Here is a 19,167-nt window from a genome sequence, read left to right as displayed (position 1 = left end):
TGGTATATATATATATATATATATATATATATATATATATACACACTGTACACATATATCTATATCTCTATTTATATTGTTTTTTCTTTTTTTGTTCCCTTTTCGGGAACAAACCGCTTGCAGAAAAAAGAAGTGACACTCCCGTTCTCCAGGTGGATTCCTCTCTTCTTTTTTGGACCCCATGTCATCTTTGTATCCATATACCTTCTGTTACTACAAATTTACCTGATGAAGGGCCCCAATAATGCAAAACATTTCTCAATTCCTATGATTATGTAATGTTTAATATGTGGCCTTATATCTTGCATGGATTCTGATGATATTACAATTCTTGTTGTCAGATGACTGTACCATGAGCTCAGAGGGACACCTGATATCTACAGATTATAAAGCAGAGGATCATGGTGTCACACAAGATCCATATGAAGAACATATTGTTACCCCAGATATGCCCTCAGATCTTCACAGCAAAGGTCTATCATCTGATCCTATTATACATGTCCAATGTACTGATTCATTACATATGGTGAAGGAAAATAAAAGTCACCGAAAACATCAAAGAACTCTCAAGAGAGAGAGACGGTTTTCATGTTCAGAATGTGCCAAAAGTTACAGTGCTAAATCAACTCTCACTGAACATCAGAGAACTCACACAGGGGAGAGGCCATTTTCATGTTCAGAATGTGGGAAATGTTTTATCAGGAAACCGAATCTTATTGAACATCAGAGAATTCACACAGGAGAGAAGCCATATTCCTGTTTACTGTGTGGCAGATGTTTTACACAGAAATCAAAGCTTGTTAACCATCAAAAAACTCACACTGGAGAGAAGCCATTTTCATGTTCTGAATGTGGGAAATGTTTTACACAGAATATAAATCTTGTTAGGCATCAAAGAATTCACACAGGAGAGAAGAGATTTTTATGTTCAGAATGTGGGAAGGGTTTCTTTGAGAAAACCGATCTTACTAGACATGTTGCAAGAATTCACACAGGGGCAAAACCATTTTCATGTTCAGAATGTGGGAAATGTTTCACCCAAAAACCAAATTTGGTAGCACATCAAAGAATTCACACAGAGAAGACCCTATCCCAATTTGGACAAAAATCAATCCTAGTTGAACAACAAACAACTCACACAGGAGAAAATCAGTTTTCATGTTCAGAATGTGGGAAATATTTTACCTGTAAATCAATTCTTGTTAGACATCAGAGAATTCACACAGGAGAGAAGCCATATTCATGTCCAGAATGTAGGAAATGTTTTACTACTAAATCAACTCGGAATGAGCATCAAAAAATTCACACAGGAGAGAAACCATATTCATGTTCAGAATGTGAGAAATGTTTTTCTCAGAAATCAAAACTTGTTAACCATCAAAAAACACACACAGGGGAGAAGCCATTTTCATGCTCAGAATGTGGGAAATGTTTTGCAGAGAACATAAATCTTGTTAGACATCAACGATTTCACACAGGAGAGAAACAATTTTCATGTTCAGAATGTAAGAAATGTTTTTTCCAAAAAATTGATCTTGTTAGACATCAGAGAATTCACACGGGGGCAAAGCCATTTACATGTACAGAATGTGGGAAGTGCTTTATCAAGGAATCCCAACTTACTAGACATCAGAGAATTCACACAGGGGCAAAGCCATTTTCATGTTCAGAATGTGGAAAATGCTATAGCACTAAATCGATTCTTATTGAACACCAAAGAATTCACACAGGAGAGAAGCCATATTCATGTTCAGAATGTGGAAAACGTTATATTGGTAAATCAGCTCTTTCTAAACATCAGAGAATTCACACAGGAGAGAAGCCATTTTCATGTCCTGAATGCAGGAAATGCTTTACCAGTAAGTCAACTCTTATTGAACATCAGAGAATTCACACAGGAGAGAAACCATTTTCATGTTCGGAATGTGGCAGATGTTTTACTCAGAAATCAAAGCTTGTGGACCATCTTAAAATTCACACAGGGGAGAAACCATTTTCCTGCTCAGAATGTGGGAAATGTTTTACACAGAATATAAATCTTGTTAGACATCAGAGACATCACACGGGAGAGAAGAGATTTTCATGTTCAGAATGTGGGAAATGTTTTTTTCTGAAAACAGATCTTGCGAGACATTTAACGAGAATTCACACAGGGGCAAAACCCTTTTCATGCTCGGAATGTGGGATAAGTTTCACCCAGAAACCACATTTGGATGCACATCAAAGAATTCACACAGAGGAGAAGCCATATTTGTACTCAGAAATCACTTTTTGTTGAATTTCAGATAATTCACAAAGGAGAGAAGAGATTTTTATGTTGAGAATGAGAATTATTATTTATTTATTTATATAGCACCATTAATTCCATGGTGCTTTACATTTGGGGAGAATGTTTTTGTTATTGATCAGTTCTATATTTGTTGTGTAGCACGTGAAAGAGAGCGATTGAAGATAAATCATCTTGGTTTGGTTGGGGAGGGGGTGTTTGAAAGTTTTCTTTGTGTATTTGAAATAAACTTTAACCCCTTAGAGACGCAGCCCAAAAGCGACTTAAGGACCAGGCCTCTTTTTTCAAAACTGACATGTGTCACTTTAAATGGCAATAACTTTGAGACGCTTTAACTTACACAAGCGATTCTGAGATTGTTTTTTCGTAACACATTGTACTTCATGTCAGTAGTAAATTTTCATTGATATGTTTTGTCTTCAATTATGAAAAAATAGGAAAGTTGGCGAAAATTTTGAAAAAAAATGCAGTTTTCAAACTTTGAAATTGCCAGCCTTTCAAATGGAAATCCATACTGCCGAAATTTTTCCATAAATATAATTAACCATGTCTCTAATTTATGTAGAAGTCAAATTTTAATCATCCTTTTATTTTTTTCAGATATTATAAGGCTTACAAGTCAAGCAGTAATTTTCCAAATTTTCTAGAAAATTTCCAAAACACATTTTTCAAGGGACCAGTTCAGTTCTGAAGGAAACTTGAAAGGCCTCTGTAATAAAACCCCCCATAAGTCACCCCATTCTAAAAACTGCACTCCTGAAAGAATCCAAAACAGCAGTTAGAATGTTTCTTAACCCTTTCAGCATTTCACAGCAATTAAAACAAAATGGAGGTCAAATTTACATTTTTCAATTTCTGTCACTAATATATTCATTTAGCCCTTGAATTTACATATTTAGTAAGGGTTAAAGGAGAAATTGCACCCCACATTTTGTTACACAATTTCTCCCGAACACGACAATACCCCATATGTGCTGGTACCCTAATGTACGGGCACACGATCGTTCTCAGAACGGCTGGAGCGCTAATTGGATTTTGTAGGCCAGATTTTGCTAGAATACTTTTCAGGCACCATGTCCCGTTTGCAGAGCCCCCAAGGTGCCAAAACAGTGGAAACCCCCAAAATGTCACTCCATTTTGGAAACTATACCCCTCAAGGAATTTACCAAGGGGTATAGTGAGCCCTTTGACCCCACAGGAGTGTAACAGAATTGGCCCAACAAAAGGAAAAGTGACATTTTTTGCTATAAAATGTTGCTTTAACCCCAAATTTTGCATTTCCACAAGGGGATAAAAGAGAAAATGCACCCCAAAAATTGTTACGCATTTTCTCCCAACTACAGAAATGCCTCATATGTGGATGTAAAGTGATGTACGGGCACACTGTAAGGTCCAGAGCTGAAGGATCACTATTGGGATTTTGGAGGGCAAATTTAGCTGAAATCTGTTTCAGGCACCATGTTGCATTTGGAGAGCCCCTGAAGTGCCAGAACAGTGGAAACCCCCCAATGTGACCCCATTTTGAAAACTAGACCCCTCAAGGAATTTATAAAGGGGTTTAGTGAGCACTTGGACCCTACAGGAGTTTCACAGATTTTTTTACCATTGATATGTGAAAATGAAAAGTTATTTTTTTCCAATAAATCATCCATTTAGCGCCATATTTTTAATTTTTGCAAGTAGTTAGAGAATTAAAAGCCCCCCAGAGTTTGTTACACAACTTCTCCTGAACACGGCAATACCCCATATGTGGCCATAATCTGCTGTATGGGAACATGGCGGGGCTCAGAATGGAAAGAGGGCTATTTGGCTTTTGAGGGCAGTTTTCTGGTGCCCAGGGGTGAACCTACCCCTTTCGCCGCCCGAGGTGAACTACAGAAAGCCTCCCCCCCCGGGAGGAGGGGGTGGAGCGAAGGGGCGTGGCGGAGCGAAGGGGGCGGGGCTTAGCGCCGTTCGCAGGCACGGAGAAGACCTGCTCTCTGCCTGAGCGTGAGGGGAGGCTGCTGGAGCAGCGCTGCTCCAGTGGCCTCCCCAAACCACCGCTCGGTGCTAAGCCAGTCCAGGACAGCTTGTCCTGGACTGACTTAGATAATCAAAAATGCCGCCCTCCCTGGGGTCCTGACATAGCGCTGGGAGGTGCGGCGCTGCTGGTGCCATGTCGCATTTGAAGAGCTCCTAAAGTATCAATACAATGGAAACCCCTCAAAAGTGACCCCATTTTAGAAACTACACCCGTTAAGGAATGAATCAAGGGGTATTATCATTTTGAGCCTAAAAATGCTTCCCAAAAATTAATGTACAAAATGAAAATTTAAATTTTTAAAGAAATATGCCATTTCGGTGCCCAATACGTTGCACCCACTTTGTGTTGTCAGAGACCTGCACTCCTAAAACTATTAAGTGGGCCGTCCCGAGGGTCAAAAAATTATATATGTGGGTATAAACTGCTTTTGGGGTACAGATTTAGAGGGACTTTCTGGGCTCCATGTTGTTTTTGCAGAGCTCTGGAGGTGCCAGGGAACTGGAATTCCCCAAGAAGTGACCCCATGTTGTAAGGGCAATTTTAGGGTCTCTGCAAAAGTGTCATGGCATCCAAAAAAAACCCCAAATCGTCTAAGTCTGTGCTCCAAAAAACAAATAACCCTTCTTCCCTTCTGTGTCTGGCTGTGCCCTAATATCAGTTTATAGCCACATATGACATTACGTCCGTTATCCCGGGTACACTAGTGTCATACATGTGGCATAAACTGCAATTTGGGCACACGGCAGGGCATAGAAGGGAAGGAGCGCAATGCGGTTTTTGGAGTGTTGATTTGGATGTTTGGTATCTGGACGCCATGTCATGTTTGTAGAGCCTGTAGGGTACCAGAAAAGTGGATTCCCCAAAGGAGTGACCCCATTTTGAAAACTGCACCCCTCAAAGAATTTCTCAGGGGGTGTAGTGAGTATTAGTATCCCAGACGTGACTGCACAGCGGATGGCGAAGAGGGAATATATAAGCGGTGCGGAGGACATTGCAAACGCCACATTCCCTACTATGTCCCAGTAGCTCCTATGATTGGGGGAGTCACTCTGGGGGTCACTTCTGGTGTCTGTTCCCTCATAAGCTGTAAATCTGGGGTGTCCCCTGATATACGCTCGCACAGCTTATATATTCCCTTCCTGCCGCAGCCAGTCGTGTTCTAATGATTTGGCGATTTTTGGGTTTTTTGTCCTCACATTACTAGATGCTATATTTTCTTTACTTTTCTAGTGACGTGGCCATATTAGGGCTTGTTATTTGCGGGATGCGATGTATTTTGTAATGACACCATTTTTGGGTGTCTTCAATTTATTGAATACATTTTATTAACTCTTTTTTTGCTGGATTTTAAAAAATAAAATCAATTCTGGCATTGCATTTTACCTTTTAAATTTTTCGCCATGCAGCGTACAGTATAAGTAACATGTGAGCTTTATTCTGCGAGTCAGTACGGTTACGGCGATACCTCATTTATAGTATTTTTTTATATGTAACTAATTCTGCAGAACAAAAACACATTTGGAGACATAAATCAGTGATTTTTGCATCGCCATCTTCTGAGAGGAGTAACCAGCATTTTTGATTACGGTCACCTGCTGACCGCTATACCAGGACAATTGTGGATAAAAAGTCTGGTCATGTGCATTACAATTTAGTAACTCGATGTGCTTCATATTAATATCAGTTAACCCCTTCATGTCCCTCACATTAACCCTTGTATACCTCACATAAGAGTTACTGATATGTGAGAGACATGGAGGTAATAATAAAGTATCTTCATTATTATTACCCCCATATATCTTACATATTAGTAACTCTTTTGATGAGGCACACAGGGGTTAATGTGAGGGACATGATGGGGTTAATTGCTATTAATATGAGTCACATGGAGTTACTAAAACAAAATTAATCACCCCAAATGCCTGATATTAATAAGCATAGTAACCCCAGTATGTCCTGTGTACCTGTGTTTTCTTTTTTTAGTTTCACTTTCCTGGAGCTTCTTCTGCTCCTTCTCTTGTGTGCAGGACGGCAGGAGCTCGGCAGGGGTCCATTTTCTGTATACGGATAAGCCCCGCCTCCTGGGCTCTCCTCAGCCCTCTCATTGGTGGGCAGAGGACAACCAGAGAAAGGGAGGGGGGGAGTTAAAGCGTCCTGAGAGCGCTGAGTGGAGCCAGACCTGCAGCTCCTGCATTGGCTCCTGTGTATCAGCCGTTGCTGCAGCTTCGGACATATACTTTCCCTATATTAATAGGGAAAGTATTCCACCAACAGGGGGCCCCTGCAAGTGCTGGGGCCCTGGGCAATAGCCAAGTTTGCCCCCCCCCACCACCACCGCCGGCCCTGCTTACCTCTCCCAGGCCTCCGATCATTGTACTTGGGGGGGGGGGGGTCTGAAAAGACTCCCGAGAATAACGATAGTGTTTGTGGGGTCCGCAGCGTCACTTACCGATCCCGGCCCTGCCAGGATCGATAAGGAAAAATAAAAAACCTCAGCGGTAGCTGCTGTCACTGGGCCTCTAATGTCCCGGGCCCTGTGGCAGCTGCTTCTGCACCACTGGATGAAGCTGGATGAAGCCTTCAGTCCATCAAGTCCAACCTATAACCCTACAGTCCCCTATAGTGTTGATCCAGAGGAAGGCAAAAAAAACAAACCATGAGGTTCATGCCATTTGCCCCATTTCAGGGGAAAAAAATCCTTCCTGACTACAATCTGGCAGTCAGTATAAAACCCTGGATCAACGTGTCCTTAAAATCTAGAATCGAGGGGAGAAGTTTTTGATGGCCAGAATCCAAGTGATGTTCTCAGAGATCAGACCTTGTTAAATATCAGATATCACAGTGTACTGTACGTGAAAAGTGAGTGGCTATCACCGGGGTGAATTCACATTTGTCTGGTTTATTGCAGACAGGTCTTCCAATGCTTGTGATTAGGGTTACAGATATCGATGTAATTGTCACTGACCCTCCTCATTCAGCTCAATCCTCCCTAATCCTACAGAAAATAACTCAGCAAAATACTTTCATGTCCTAAATACCGGGAATATTTTTCTATATATCACATCTTAAACACCCAAGAACTCGCACAGGGCAGGAGATATTTTATATATTTTTCTATTTTTAACCCCTTCACACCACAGACATTTTTTAATTTGTTTTTTAGTTTTGACTCCCCGCCTACCAAACCCATAACTTTGTTACTTTTCCGCTCACAGACCCATATGAGGGCTTAGTGTTTGCGGGACACATTGTTCTTCATAATGGTCCCATTTATTATTCTGTACAATGTTCTGGGAAACAAAATTCAGAATGACTTGGAGAAAATTGTGTTTGTGCAACTTAGGCCCTATTCGCATCTGCGTTTGGGTCTCCATTAGGGGAGTCCGCTTGGGGACCTGTGTCTGGAGGACACAGATCTGAGTTGAATACATACACGACTAAATCAAGAAGCTGTCACAGATCAGCTCCTTGCTTTGCCGCTGCACTCCAGATAGTGGCTGTGTAGACGCGATGTGATGATGTCACATCGCACCTACAACTGTGTTAGTGAGACTGTGGAGAGAGCGGCGGGGGAGTGAGGAGAAGGTGAGTTTAAGTGGTTTTTGTGTGTACACATTGAGGTGGAACGTGAAACTGGAGGCAGATGAAGGAGAGGATGGCATGACACTTGGGGCAGAGATGAGGGGACATGATTCTGGGGGCAGAGATGTGGGGACATGAATCTGTGGGCAGAGATGGGGCTAGACAAATCTGGGGGCAGAGATGGGGGACATGAATCTGGGGGCAGAGATGTGGGGACATGAATCTGGGGGCAGAGATGGAGGGACATGAATCTGGGACAGAGATGGAGGGGACATGAATCTGGGGGCAGAGATGGGGGACATGAATCTGGGGGCAGAGATGTGGGGACATGAATCTGAGGGCAGAGATGGAGGGACATGAATCTGGGGGAAGAGATGGGGGGACATGAATCTGGGGGCAGAGATGTGGGGACATGAATCTGGGGGCAGAGATGGGGGACATGAATCTGGGACAGAGATGGAGGGGACATGAGATGGAGGGTACATGAAACTGGGGGAAGAGATGGAGGGGGGACATGAAACTGGGGGAAGAGATGGAGGGGGGACATGAAACTGGGAGCAGATGAAGGGTGTATATGAAACTGGGGGAGAGATAGAGGGGGGACATATAATTTACAGGTGACTGTAGGAGGATTATACTGTGTGGGGGAACATGGAAAATGAATGAGAATGGGCGGAGTCAACATAAATGTGGGCGGAGCTAAATTTGCCACGGCGCGCACAAATTTTGTCCCTCTTTCAGTTCTTCAAAAGTTGGGAGGTATGCATAGATAACTGGAGGGGGACAACCGGGGTTTACTTCGTAGGGATGGTGTTCACTTGATGGACATTGGCTTGGACATGTTCCTCTCCGGTGTCCAAGACGGTATTGAGAGGGCTCTGTTTATGCTTTTGGAGGGGGGTCAGCCCTCGGTGTAGGTTTACACCGCGTGTCGGTGGCATATCGGCAGGACCTTGTTCCCCTATCCTCTGTCATCCGGAGAAGGTGGTTAGACGCGTCACCCGCTAAACATCTAACACATGCACACCGCAAATGGTGTCTGGGCATCCTGGTGACGTGTCACATAGGTCATCTTGGGGATATCAAGGTTCTACTCGTATGTGTAATTTCATTCAATAAAGCTGTGGCCGACCTCCACTATTTATCCATACTTGGTGTCAGAGTCTTTATTACTAATGTTAAGTGGGCATCCGGGAATAAGGTGGGTATGTTTGTTATATCTTAGTCCGGTCAGTCAGGAAGACCCAATGGTTATGTGTTCTAGGGAAAGGGGGAAGATTTTAATTTTAATGCTTTTCATTTTTTTTTTGACCCCGTAGCGTCTGATCACTAATGCAATTTAATGTACCAAATAGTACAGGCTGCATAAAGCAATGTGTAATAGAAGAAAATGCCAGACAAGCCTGTAGTGGTAATGGATCGCTTGCCCCAATGCCAGTAAAATAGTGCTCTACTACATACATGTCACACACAGACAGCCAGACAGATACACGTCATACACACAGACGGATCTGCTACATACATATAACTTCAGAGATAAGTCTTTAAGGGTTGTGATGAATAAGAGCAATGGACAGTAAATAACAGCAGTGTGAACATTGCCTAACAGTTACAGGAGGCAGCGCCACCTATTGGATCCACAGCAGACCAGGCAGATCTTTATATTACCCACTCCATTCCAGCATTCACCCTATCTTCACCTTTAACACCTGATCATGTGACTTGATTGATCACATGACTGTGACATCATCAGAGGTATTTAAAGTTAACTGAGGCCAGACGTGTGACATCATCAGAGGTCCTGTAACCCCGGCTGCTGTACAGGAGGAGGTAGGTGGTCGCTCACAGGCCTGGCAGGATTATTATGGGGCTCTTCACTACTATCTGACACCTGCTCTGGGATCTTCTGCGGATTCTCTGATGGGTCTCGTTATGGGACAGTTTTATCAAATGGTCTCTGTTGCCCATAGCAGCCAATCACAGCACAGCTTTCATTTTGTGTGTTGCCTTTGAGAAGTGAAAGCTGTGCTGTGATTGGTTGCTGTGGGTAACAGAGACCCCCGTATTACATTTGGATCTCTCCATAAGTCTGCGGCCCCGGGGGTTTTAGTATTTGGTGACATCTCCTCCATTATACTATTACTGTATATCACAGCGGGTCAGTCACCAGCAAGTGCCCCAGAGACTAAGCTGCTGCGTGTATGTCCTGTGTGATCGGAGCCAAGAAGGATGTATCACTGCCTGTACCACGGGGAGATTTACTAAGCAAAATACTCCACAATTCTGCCCTCATTTCCCCCATATAACCTCTAAGGGTATCCGGCGTGCCTATCAGTTCCTCTCCGGTGTGGCGCACATGAGCCAGTAGGAAACTGATGCTAGAACGGATCTTATAGTTTTCTATGGGATTGTTTCTGACACAAGACTCCTCAGTTCTGGCGACAATCTGGGCCTCATCCTGCAACATTTTCCCATCCGTCTCCTTTAGTAGTTCTCCAGCGTCGGATTCTCGTTCCGCGTAGTCTATGTACGGTAGTGACACTGGTAATGGCCGGCTTTATCACTGTATCCGAGCAGAGGTTGCTCTCCTGGGCCCGGCAGCTCCTCCTGTAAGTGCTGCGGCCCGAACCGAAGGCCTAGTAGTGAAGCCACCAATTACTATACCGGAGCAGGGGGCTGTCTGGGGTCCGGGCCCCTGCCTCTGGCACTTGCATTTGGCAGCAGGTAGGTTAAACCTCCAGCCAGCTGTCTTTCTCCAATCCCCTGCATGGCAACAGATCAGTAATCATGCCTTCATACATGTGAGCTCTTGTGCAGGCTGCAGGGATGATTGCCGATCCGCCCTGCCGCTTAGTGTAAACGAGTTTAGCTCAGACCTTTACTTGATGGCCGATCCTTGTCTACAGACCTTTACTAAAACTAGTTGAGTTCCCCCTACTCTATTGTCCTCAGCAGCCCATCATGGAAAAACTGATGGTTTTGAATAAAAATTTGTTAAAAAAAACTAAAAAAAACAATAAAGCCTGATGACAAAAACCGTGAATAGAATACAGGTGCAGGTGTGAACCGAGTCTTATGTATGTGAGCTTACCCTAACATGTCTTGTGTCGCGTTAATTGAGTGTTTTAAATAATTTTACAGCTTGTACAACAATGAGCCAAATCAGTAGTGGAAAGCTGCATCGCCATTCTGCCACAGGAAGGTGGGGGCAGAAACGGAAGAGGAATCTGAGGCGGATGTCCGTCTTGAATTGTTCTTCGTTTTTGCTGTGTGAACAGCCCCTTTGGTTGTAAACTTATACTAGACAATCTATTATTATGAAAGATATATAAAACCATATTAGACACTGTGATAAATCTGGTGTAGTATAAAATGGTCCAATGTACAGTAACTTTACACTCTCTGACTAGTACACAGCATTACTAAATCTGTCTCTTCTTTATCTAGACTGATCACAACATCTAAATGGTTAAATGGGCACAAGACACTTCTGTCACCTCCTCAGGGCAGCCAGGAAGCCTAACAACAACCTCCAGACTGTTATGTACTGATACCTATTAGGCCCTGCCATGTACAATATCTTGCAATACAGAAGTCATGTATATATTATATGGGATTATGTGCAGTATAAACAATGGTTTATTATCTCTAAATTCAGCTCCAGACCATATAATATCAAGGATGGAATCGGAAAGGAACAAGATGGCGGAGAGAATATTAAATCTCACCCTAAAGATCATCTACCAGCTTACTGGGTGATGACTGTATCATTGTGTTGTCAGGTTCCTATAAGGTGTCAGGATGTCGCTGTCTATTTCTCTACACAGGAGTGGAAGTATTTAGAAGGACACAAGGAGGTGATGATGGAGGACCACCAGCCCCTCACATCAGCAGGTAATAGACATGACTATATACACATGGACTTCCATTATTTGTATCTACAGAATGAATTCAGTCCCTGTCTGTGTTTCCTACAGGTAGATCCAGTAAGAGGACAACACCGGAGAGATGTCCCAGTCCTCTTCTTCCACAGGATGATCAGGTAGATGGAGATATTCCCTATGATGTGTAGACGAGCTGTGAAGTCCTTGTGGTCAGTCTTGGGTTATCCATAGAGATGAGCGAGTAGTACTCAATCGAGTAGGTGTTCGATCGAATACTACGGTATTTGAAATACTCGTACTCAATCGAATACTACGAGCTGTTCAAAGTTAAGATTCGATGCAGAACCAGCCTTGATTGGCAGAATGCTATACATTGCCAATCAACGCTGGTTCTTCTCTTACCTTTAGAAGTCTTCTCCCTGCGCAGCGTCCCCCCGTCCTCTTCCGGCTCTGCATTCACTCTGCTTAGGCATCGGGCCTGGGCAGAGCCGACTGCGCATGTCCGCACGGGCGTGAGCATGTGCAGTCGGCTCTGCCTAGGCCCGATGCCTAGCAGAATGAATTCAAGGCTGGAAGAGGACGCGGGGACGCTGCGCAGGGAGAAGAATCCAGCCCGATCCTCACTCATGGACTTGGTAAATAGAATTTGATCGAATGTTGCGTACCCCTGAAACGAGCATTTCCCCCCCATAGACTATAATGGGGTTCGAAACCCATTCGAACAGTGAGCGGCTGATCGAATCGGATTTCGAACCTCGAACATTTTAGTGTTCGCTCATCTCTAGTTATCCAGCAGTATTCCACTGTCACAACCTGAAGCAGGTCTAGCCATGCCGAGTATACATGTGTATGAGGTTCTCGTGGTTGTCATTGAGCCGTCATCTAATATCTATGTCCAGCTTCTAGGAGATCTGCAGCTACTTTTCTCAGATATCTCCTGCTCTATTCTCTACATCTGGTAACTTTTACAATTTTATTTTGCAGTCTTTCCATCAGAGTAATGATAATAATATGGATTCTACAGCCATAACGATAAAAGAAGAAGATCCCTATGTGAGAGGTGATGAGGAGTGTGAGGAGGACATTCCTACAGGTGACCGCCCAGGTGAGGAGTTACCCCAGTGTCACTGTACAATCTCTATTTGTGTTGGATTTTATGAAGTTCTGTCAGATTTTTCCAGTGTAAATTTCTCGATACAGGTTATGTATAAATATCGCGATCTGCGCTGCTCACTTGCCATACAAACTGTAGCGGTGAGTGTAAGCTCTTATTAAACTTCTCATTTGCTTTGAATCTTCAAGAGTAATCTGAAAACCGAGCTCTTCAGGAAAGCCTACAACCTCCTACCACTACACCACCATCCAGCTTGTACCATCACTGACTCCTTCCCCTCCGATCTTCCTTTGTAGATTGAAGGACTTTCTCTCCCATTATATCAGATGGTCACTAAGTTAGTTCATTGTAGTTGTCTTTGTACGTGAACCCTTTCCATATGTACCAACCATGGAATTAATGTGCTCTGGCTGTTGAGGCTCTTGTCCAGGGGTCTGCTGGGTGTGGAGATGTTTCCTTCAGTGAGGGTTTCCAAGGAATGTCACCACCAGATTTCAACACTTTTTTTCAGCCGACCCAGTCGCAAGATTTATCGCTAATCAGATATTTATGGGACCAGCTTGGACTTGAGTCTCAGCAACCTATGAGTGTGAAGGACCTATAGGCCCAGCTGCAACATTCCAGCAATAGTTAAAGGAGGACTTAGAGAATCAAGCAATTCCACAGGTTAGTGCTAGAATAGAATAGACATAGATAGGACAGGTTCATAGACAGTGACTGGAATCTGTGCTGCTGCTTACACACCGTTAACCCTTTCAAAGGCAATAATATATTGTCAGACAGTACTTGCAATAGAGAAATTTCATCTCTATACACATTCTATAAACATATATCTATAAACTGAGAACATTCCCGCTAGTTTTTTTTGGGGAAAGGATCAACATTTTTTTTTATTAAATGTGCTGCTAATTTTCCCTGCACAAATCTTAAAAAACAAACAAAAAAAAAAAAAAAAAAAAGTTTGTTCTATTCAAAAGTCATCACCAAAAATAGTCTAGCTTGTGTAAATTAAAAAAAAAAAAAAAAATCTTTAGGAATTTCATGTTTTTGTTCTGCTCTGGTCTGGTTTCTGATCCATACACAGTTTGAAGAAGCATTTCTGTTAATCTGAACAAAATATTTCAAGCCTTTCTCTGTGTGCGGAAATATAATTCTAGATATCGAAAATAATCCTTATATACCTAAGGAAATTATGAATTTTGGAAGGCCAAGATGGAGAATCGAAAGTAAACCCCCCAAAAACTCAGTCTTAACCCCCCAACTACCCCCTGAATTTTGCTACATGCCTTACAAAATTGAACTCGAGCAATGGAGAGCCGAGGAGACCCAAATAGTGAACCGCACTCACTGGTCCAGGACCGAAGAAAAAGCTGGAGAGATTCGCTTGAACTTTTTATTGATAAAACAACACAATGCATTTCAGTTTCGAACGGCACTTTTTCAAGTGCAAAACTTTTCCAGTCAGGCGAAATGTGTTGAGCAAATCTCTTCGGTCCCCTACTGGTGAGTGCGGTTCACTATTTGAGCTTCCTTGGCTCTCTATTGGTCTGCAACTGCTCAATTCTATGATGATGTTAGTGATAGCCGCTGCCACTCTCGCCTTGGGTTAATCTACAAGTGATTTGGTTGTTGTGACTCCTTCACAACAACCAAAGATGAGAGGCCAACTGGTCATACTTACGGAAAGAAACATTTCTTTTTGTGATTCCCTATTTTTACCTCTTAATGGATCTACATGATGATATTGCTCGGTGTCGTCTTCTTTATTATGTTTTTGTAAAATTGAACTCGATGGAAGGATGGTTTAGTTTTCCAGCCTTACAAACTGTTAGTAGAAAAAGTAGTGACCGGCACACTGATGAACCAATGAAGATGCTGGTATAACCACACAAGTGGAAAACTGCAAGAGAACAACCTGGTGGCCGAACATTATGATCTTCTGGTCTGTGCTTGCAGGTCTATTGTTTTCCCACCTCTGATTAATTACTAATTTATATTTTGAAAAATGCATTGTAATTTGTATGTAAATTTCTATTTGGATATATTATAAAAAAAAAAATCTGTATAATTTCTATGGTTATATTATGCATAATAATTATATATAAAAATCAGTTTTCTTCTTGTCAGATGACTGTACCAGGAGCTCAGAGGGACATCTGATATCTACAGATTATAAAGCAGAGGATCATGGTATCACACAAGATGAAGAACATGTCATTACCCCAGATATACCCTCAGCCCTTCACAGCAAAGATCTATCATCTGATCCTATTATAAATGTCCAATCTTCTGATTCATCACAGTCTGTGAAGCAAAATGAAAGTCATAGAACAGATGAACAACAGAGAACTCACACAGGAGAGAAGCCACATTCATGTTTAGAATGTGGAAAATGTTTTACCAGTAAATCCAATCTTGTTATACATCAGAGAATTCACACCAGGAAAAAGCCATATTCATGTTCAGAATGTGGAAAATGTTTTACCAGTAAATCCAATCTTGTTATACATCAGAGGATTCACACAGGAGAGAAACCATATTCATGTTCAGAATGTGGGAAATGTTTTACCAGTAAATCCAATCTTGTTGTACATCAGAGAATTCACACCAGGAAAAAGCCATATTCATGTTCAGAATGTGAAAAATGTTTTACCCAGAAATACAATCTTATTAGTCATGCAAGAATTCACACAGGGGTAAAGCCATTTCTATGTTTAGAATGTGGGAAATGTTTTACCCAGAAATCTCATCTTGTTATGCATCAGAGAATTCACACAACGGAGAAGCCATTTTCATGTTCAGAATGCGGAAAATGTTTTAAACGGAAAGCAGATTTTGATAGACATCATAGAATTCACACAGGAGAGAAGCCATATTCATGTACTCTATGTGGGAAATGTTTTATCCACAAATCACGTCTTGATATACATCGGAGAACTCACACAGGAGAGAAGCCATATTCATGTACTCTATGTGGGAAATGTTTTACCCAGAGATCACATTTTGTTATACATCAGAGAACTCACACAGGAGAGAAGCCATATTCATGTACTCTATGTGGGAAATGTTTTACCAGTAAATCCGATCTTGTTAAACATAAGAGAACTCACACAGGAGAGAAGCCATATTCATGTTCAGAATGTGACAAAGGCTTTACTCTCAAAAAGTATCTTGTTAAACATCAAAAAGCTCACACGGGATAGAAGTCCTTTTCATGTTGAGAATTGTTTTTATATGAGCAGTTTTACAGTAGATTTGTTGTGTTAATAAAATCCTTCTTCATACATAATATTTTCTATCTTGATTTATTTTATGAAAGATAAACTAGTCTTGGTATTGAAATGGTCATTTTCAGTATAAAATAGGGGAGATTAATCTTACTTGTAATTGGTTTCTCAGGAGTCCATCCTGACAGGAGATTGCCCTCACAACCTCTGCAGGGACAGGTCCCTTAGGCCCAGGGTTCTCATGGTCTCCCTTATAGAGCATGTTGTTCTCCAGCAGAAGGAAGCAATTCTCTGTTGATGTTTCTCTGGCGTTTTCAGATCTTTCAGGAGGGACAAGACTTGATCTTGGTCTATTAATGTGGATTGTGTGTCGGCTACTAACAGAAAGTCTTAGGTCAATAAAACACGTAACTGCATTTTGGCTTATGAAGTGGAACAAATTTAATCCAACTTGAATTTTAATTACTTGACCCATCTCTTTTGAATAGTGAGCTCTGAAGGCTTCTTCGTTCAGAAGACCTCAGAGAAATCGCATTTAGGTTCAGCAGTCTTGTTGAAGATTTTGGGATTGAAAAGACATCAACTGAATTCCCTCAGGAGAAAGACGCAGGTATTTTATTTTGTAACCCTTGAAAGTCTAAAGGATCCAAGGATTTTGAGTTCTACTGCTCCATTGAGGGTAATACTGAATCAGTCATCCTCACACACTTTTGGCATCAATGTTTATTGGAGGCAGATGTATTGTTGGAGATGGGAAGGGAACCCTCTTACTTTACCCCTTTTAGGATAACTCCAGCTCCTTGATTGTCACTTTCCTCTGTTGTTGGGGGATGGGGCTTTGTGATGACAGGAGCCCCACTTGTGTATATATCATTACTGCATTCTATTGTTCATGTCTATAGTGTTAATGACTGTAGTATTTATACATGTGACATCAGTATATTACATTGGTAAGATGTTCGGATAAGTCAGGTTTATTGCTTTACAACCAGATGTCCTTAACAAAACCCAGATGTTTTTGAGGTGGAGATGACATGAGCGTGCGAGCAATTGGATATGGGGGTTGAAGGAAAGGTCTGAGTCAAACACAACCCCAAGGCAGCGGCATGTTGCCTAGGAGTTATAGTAAGGCCTGAGACTGCAATGGATATATCAGGGACAGATCTGCTCACGGCCGCCTGTGCTTTCCTTTCTGTGGATGCGGTTGTGAACAGGACCAGGGATTGGTAAGTGAGGTCATGAGAAAAATCAAATCAGATGTAGCTGATATGTGTACCAGAACATTATTAAAGTATTGAAAAAAGTATTAGGGGATTTGTGTACACTTAAAATATAACTTTTAATAAATAAGTTAAAATTGGGTAACAAAATCAAATATCAGAAAAATATATTCAAATACACCAAGTTTAAAGTGTGTGTGTGTGTGTGTGTGTGTGTGTGTGTATTGTCAAAGGTGTGGGGGAACCTGAAGTTATAGGAGTAGCACCATATCACCTTGGAGTAGTTAACACCCCATTGACCAAAATTTCTAAAACCCAGGAGTCCCAATTATTCAGCAGGCAGACTATGCCTTCACCTGCAGGGACAATGCTCCCTGGGAGAAAGAGACTGAGCAAACTAACTGGGGTGTTATTGACTCTGTCTATAATAAAGCGCTACAACAATTTTTCCCATAGGTATTCACACACAACACACGATTCAATTAGAGTGGCTATAGAGCCACCGATTAGCTGTCTGAAGCGTTTCTGCTATGCATTGCTCATCAGAGGGATAGCGATTTGAACATGTCATATGAAAGCGCAATCACGTGCATGTGGCGCCGGGTTGGCTCAGATGGTAAGCCGTGAATGGCACTTGGAACACAGGGGATTTAAGTCCAAGGCTCCTCCCCTTCTTCATACGTCAGCTGTGGGCGCGACCAATCAACAACGGACACACATACCCGTGACGTCAGGAGCGTCACGCCTCTAGGGGCGTAGCAACAATATCTCCTAGCAATGCCTATAGCGTCCTTCATCGCTGCCAGACCGCACATCGCGGAGTACTATGTAAACAGGAACCTCATGAAAAATCAAGGTAAGTAGGATATATGGACCAGAGAGGAGTGTTAAAAGCAAAAAGACCAATCCCACAGTATAATACTGGAGCACCCCTCCAAAAATGTGGCTGACATAGATGGCCATAACGGCGCTGGAACACATCCGACTATATGCAATAAACAGTGACGCACACGGCCAACATGATCGCCATTATCATTAGTTCAAGCCGAATATACGGAACATAGTGGTCACAATACTGCACCATATAAAAAATGCACAGATGTCTTTTGTGCAGACCCCCCAAGCATTAACAAATAGAGGGTTTATTAAGTCACCTCCTCCAATTCAGAACTCAGGGTGATATTGCATGATATAGTAATACACAGTAAACACCACACTAGAGGAACAAGGCATAAGATATATATTCATTCAATCAACTCGGGTGGACAGTGTCAAATAAAAATATCCACCGGGTCTCACGTTGGATCACTTTCTTATCACAGTCTCCTCCTCTAGGGGATCTATATACTTTTTCAATCCCCTGAAATTCAAGATGTCTATTGTTACCATCGTGTTTTTCTGTAACATGACGGGAGATGGGGGTAGGTTCCTCTCTTTGGATGTCAGTGATGTGCTCCCTAATCCTCCTGCGGAACTCCCGTGTTGTCTTACCGACATACTGGAGTCCGCAGGAGCAGGTCACCAGGCCAACACTCCTGTGGTTTTGCAATTTATAAAGCTACGGGACAGATCTCCTGTGCTTCCCTTTCTGTGGATGCGGCTGTGAACAGGACCAGGGATTGGTAAGGTCATGGGCTCATGACAGATGTAATGTGACCCAGATCGGCGTTATTATGATGTCTGGTCTAACATTGAAGAGATCTGCGGGGAGTGCGTTGAAGCCCGGAAGAGGTAAGTAACAGTGTTTTTTATGTTAGTTTTTCCCCCTGGGTCTCATATTATTATAATCTGAGGTCTGTAAAGACCCCAGAGTATAAATAATCATGAGTG

The 19,167-nt window shown here is 42.3% G+C and overlaps 1 protein-coding gene across 1 annotated transcript in view; it reads left to right on the top strand.

Moving 5' to 3' along the window:
• The window catches only part of LOC142195595 (uncharacterized), a 704,678-nt gene that overhangs the window by 487,594 nt on the left and 197,917 nt on the right, over positions 1–19,167 (top strand). Inside the window, 3 exon segments of the mRNA XM_075265539.1 lie at positions 342–883; positions 1,358–2,093; positions 15,273–15,704. Coding sequence (XP_075121640.1) covers positions 342–883; positions 1,358–2,093; positions 15,273–15,704 — 1,710 coding nt within the window.

The sequence above is a fragment of the Leptodactylus fuscus genome, chromosome 1 (assembly GCF_031893055.1).
Source record: "Leptodactylus fuscus isolate aLepFus1 chromosome 1, aLepFus1.hap2, whole genome shotgun sequence".
Lineage (NCBI taxonomy): Eukaryota > Metazoa > Chordata > Amphibia > Anura > Leptodactylidae > Leptodactylus > Leptodactylus fuscus.
Note: the sequence above shows the minus strand (reverse complement) of the source record. Positions and strands in the feature narration are given on the sequence as shown.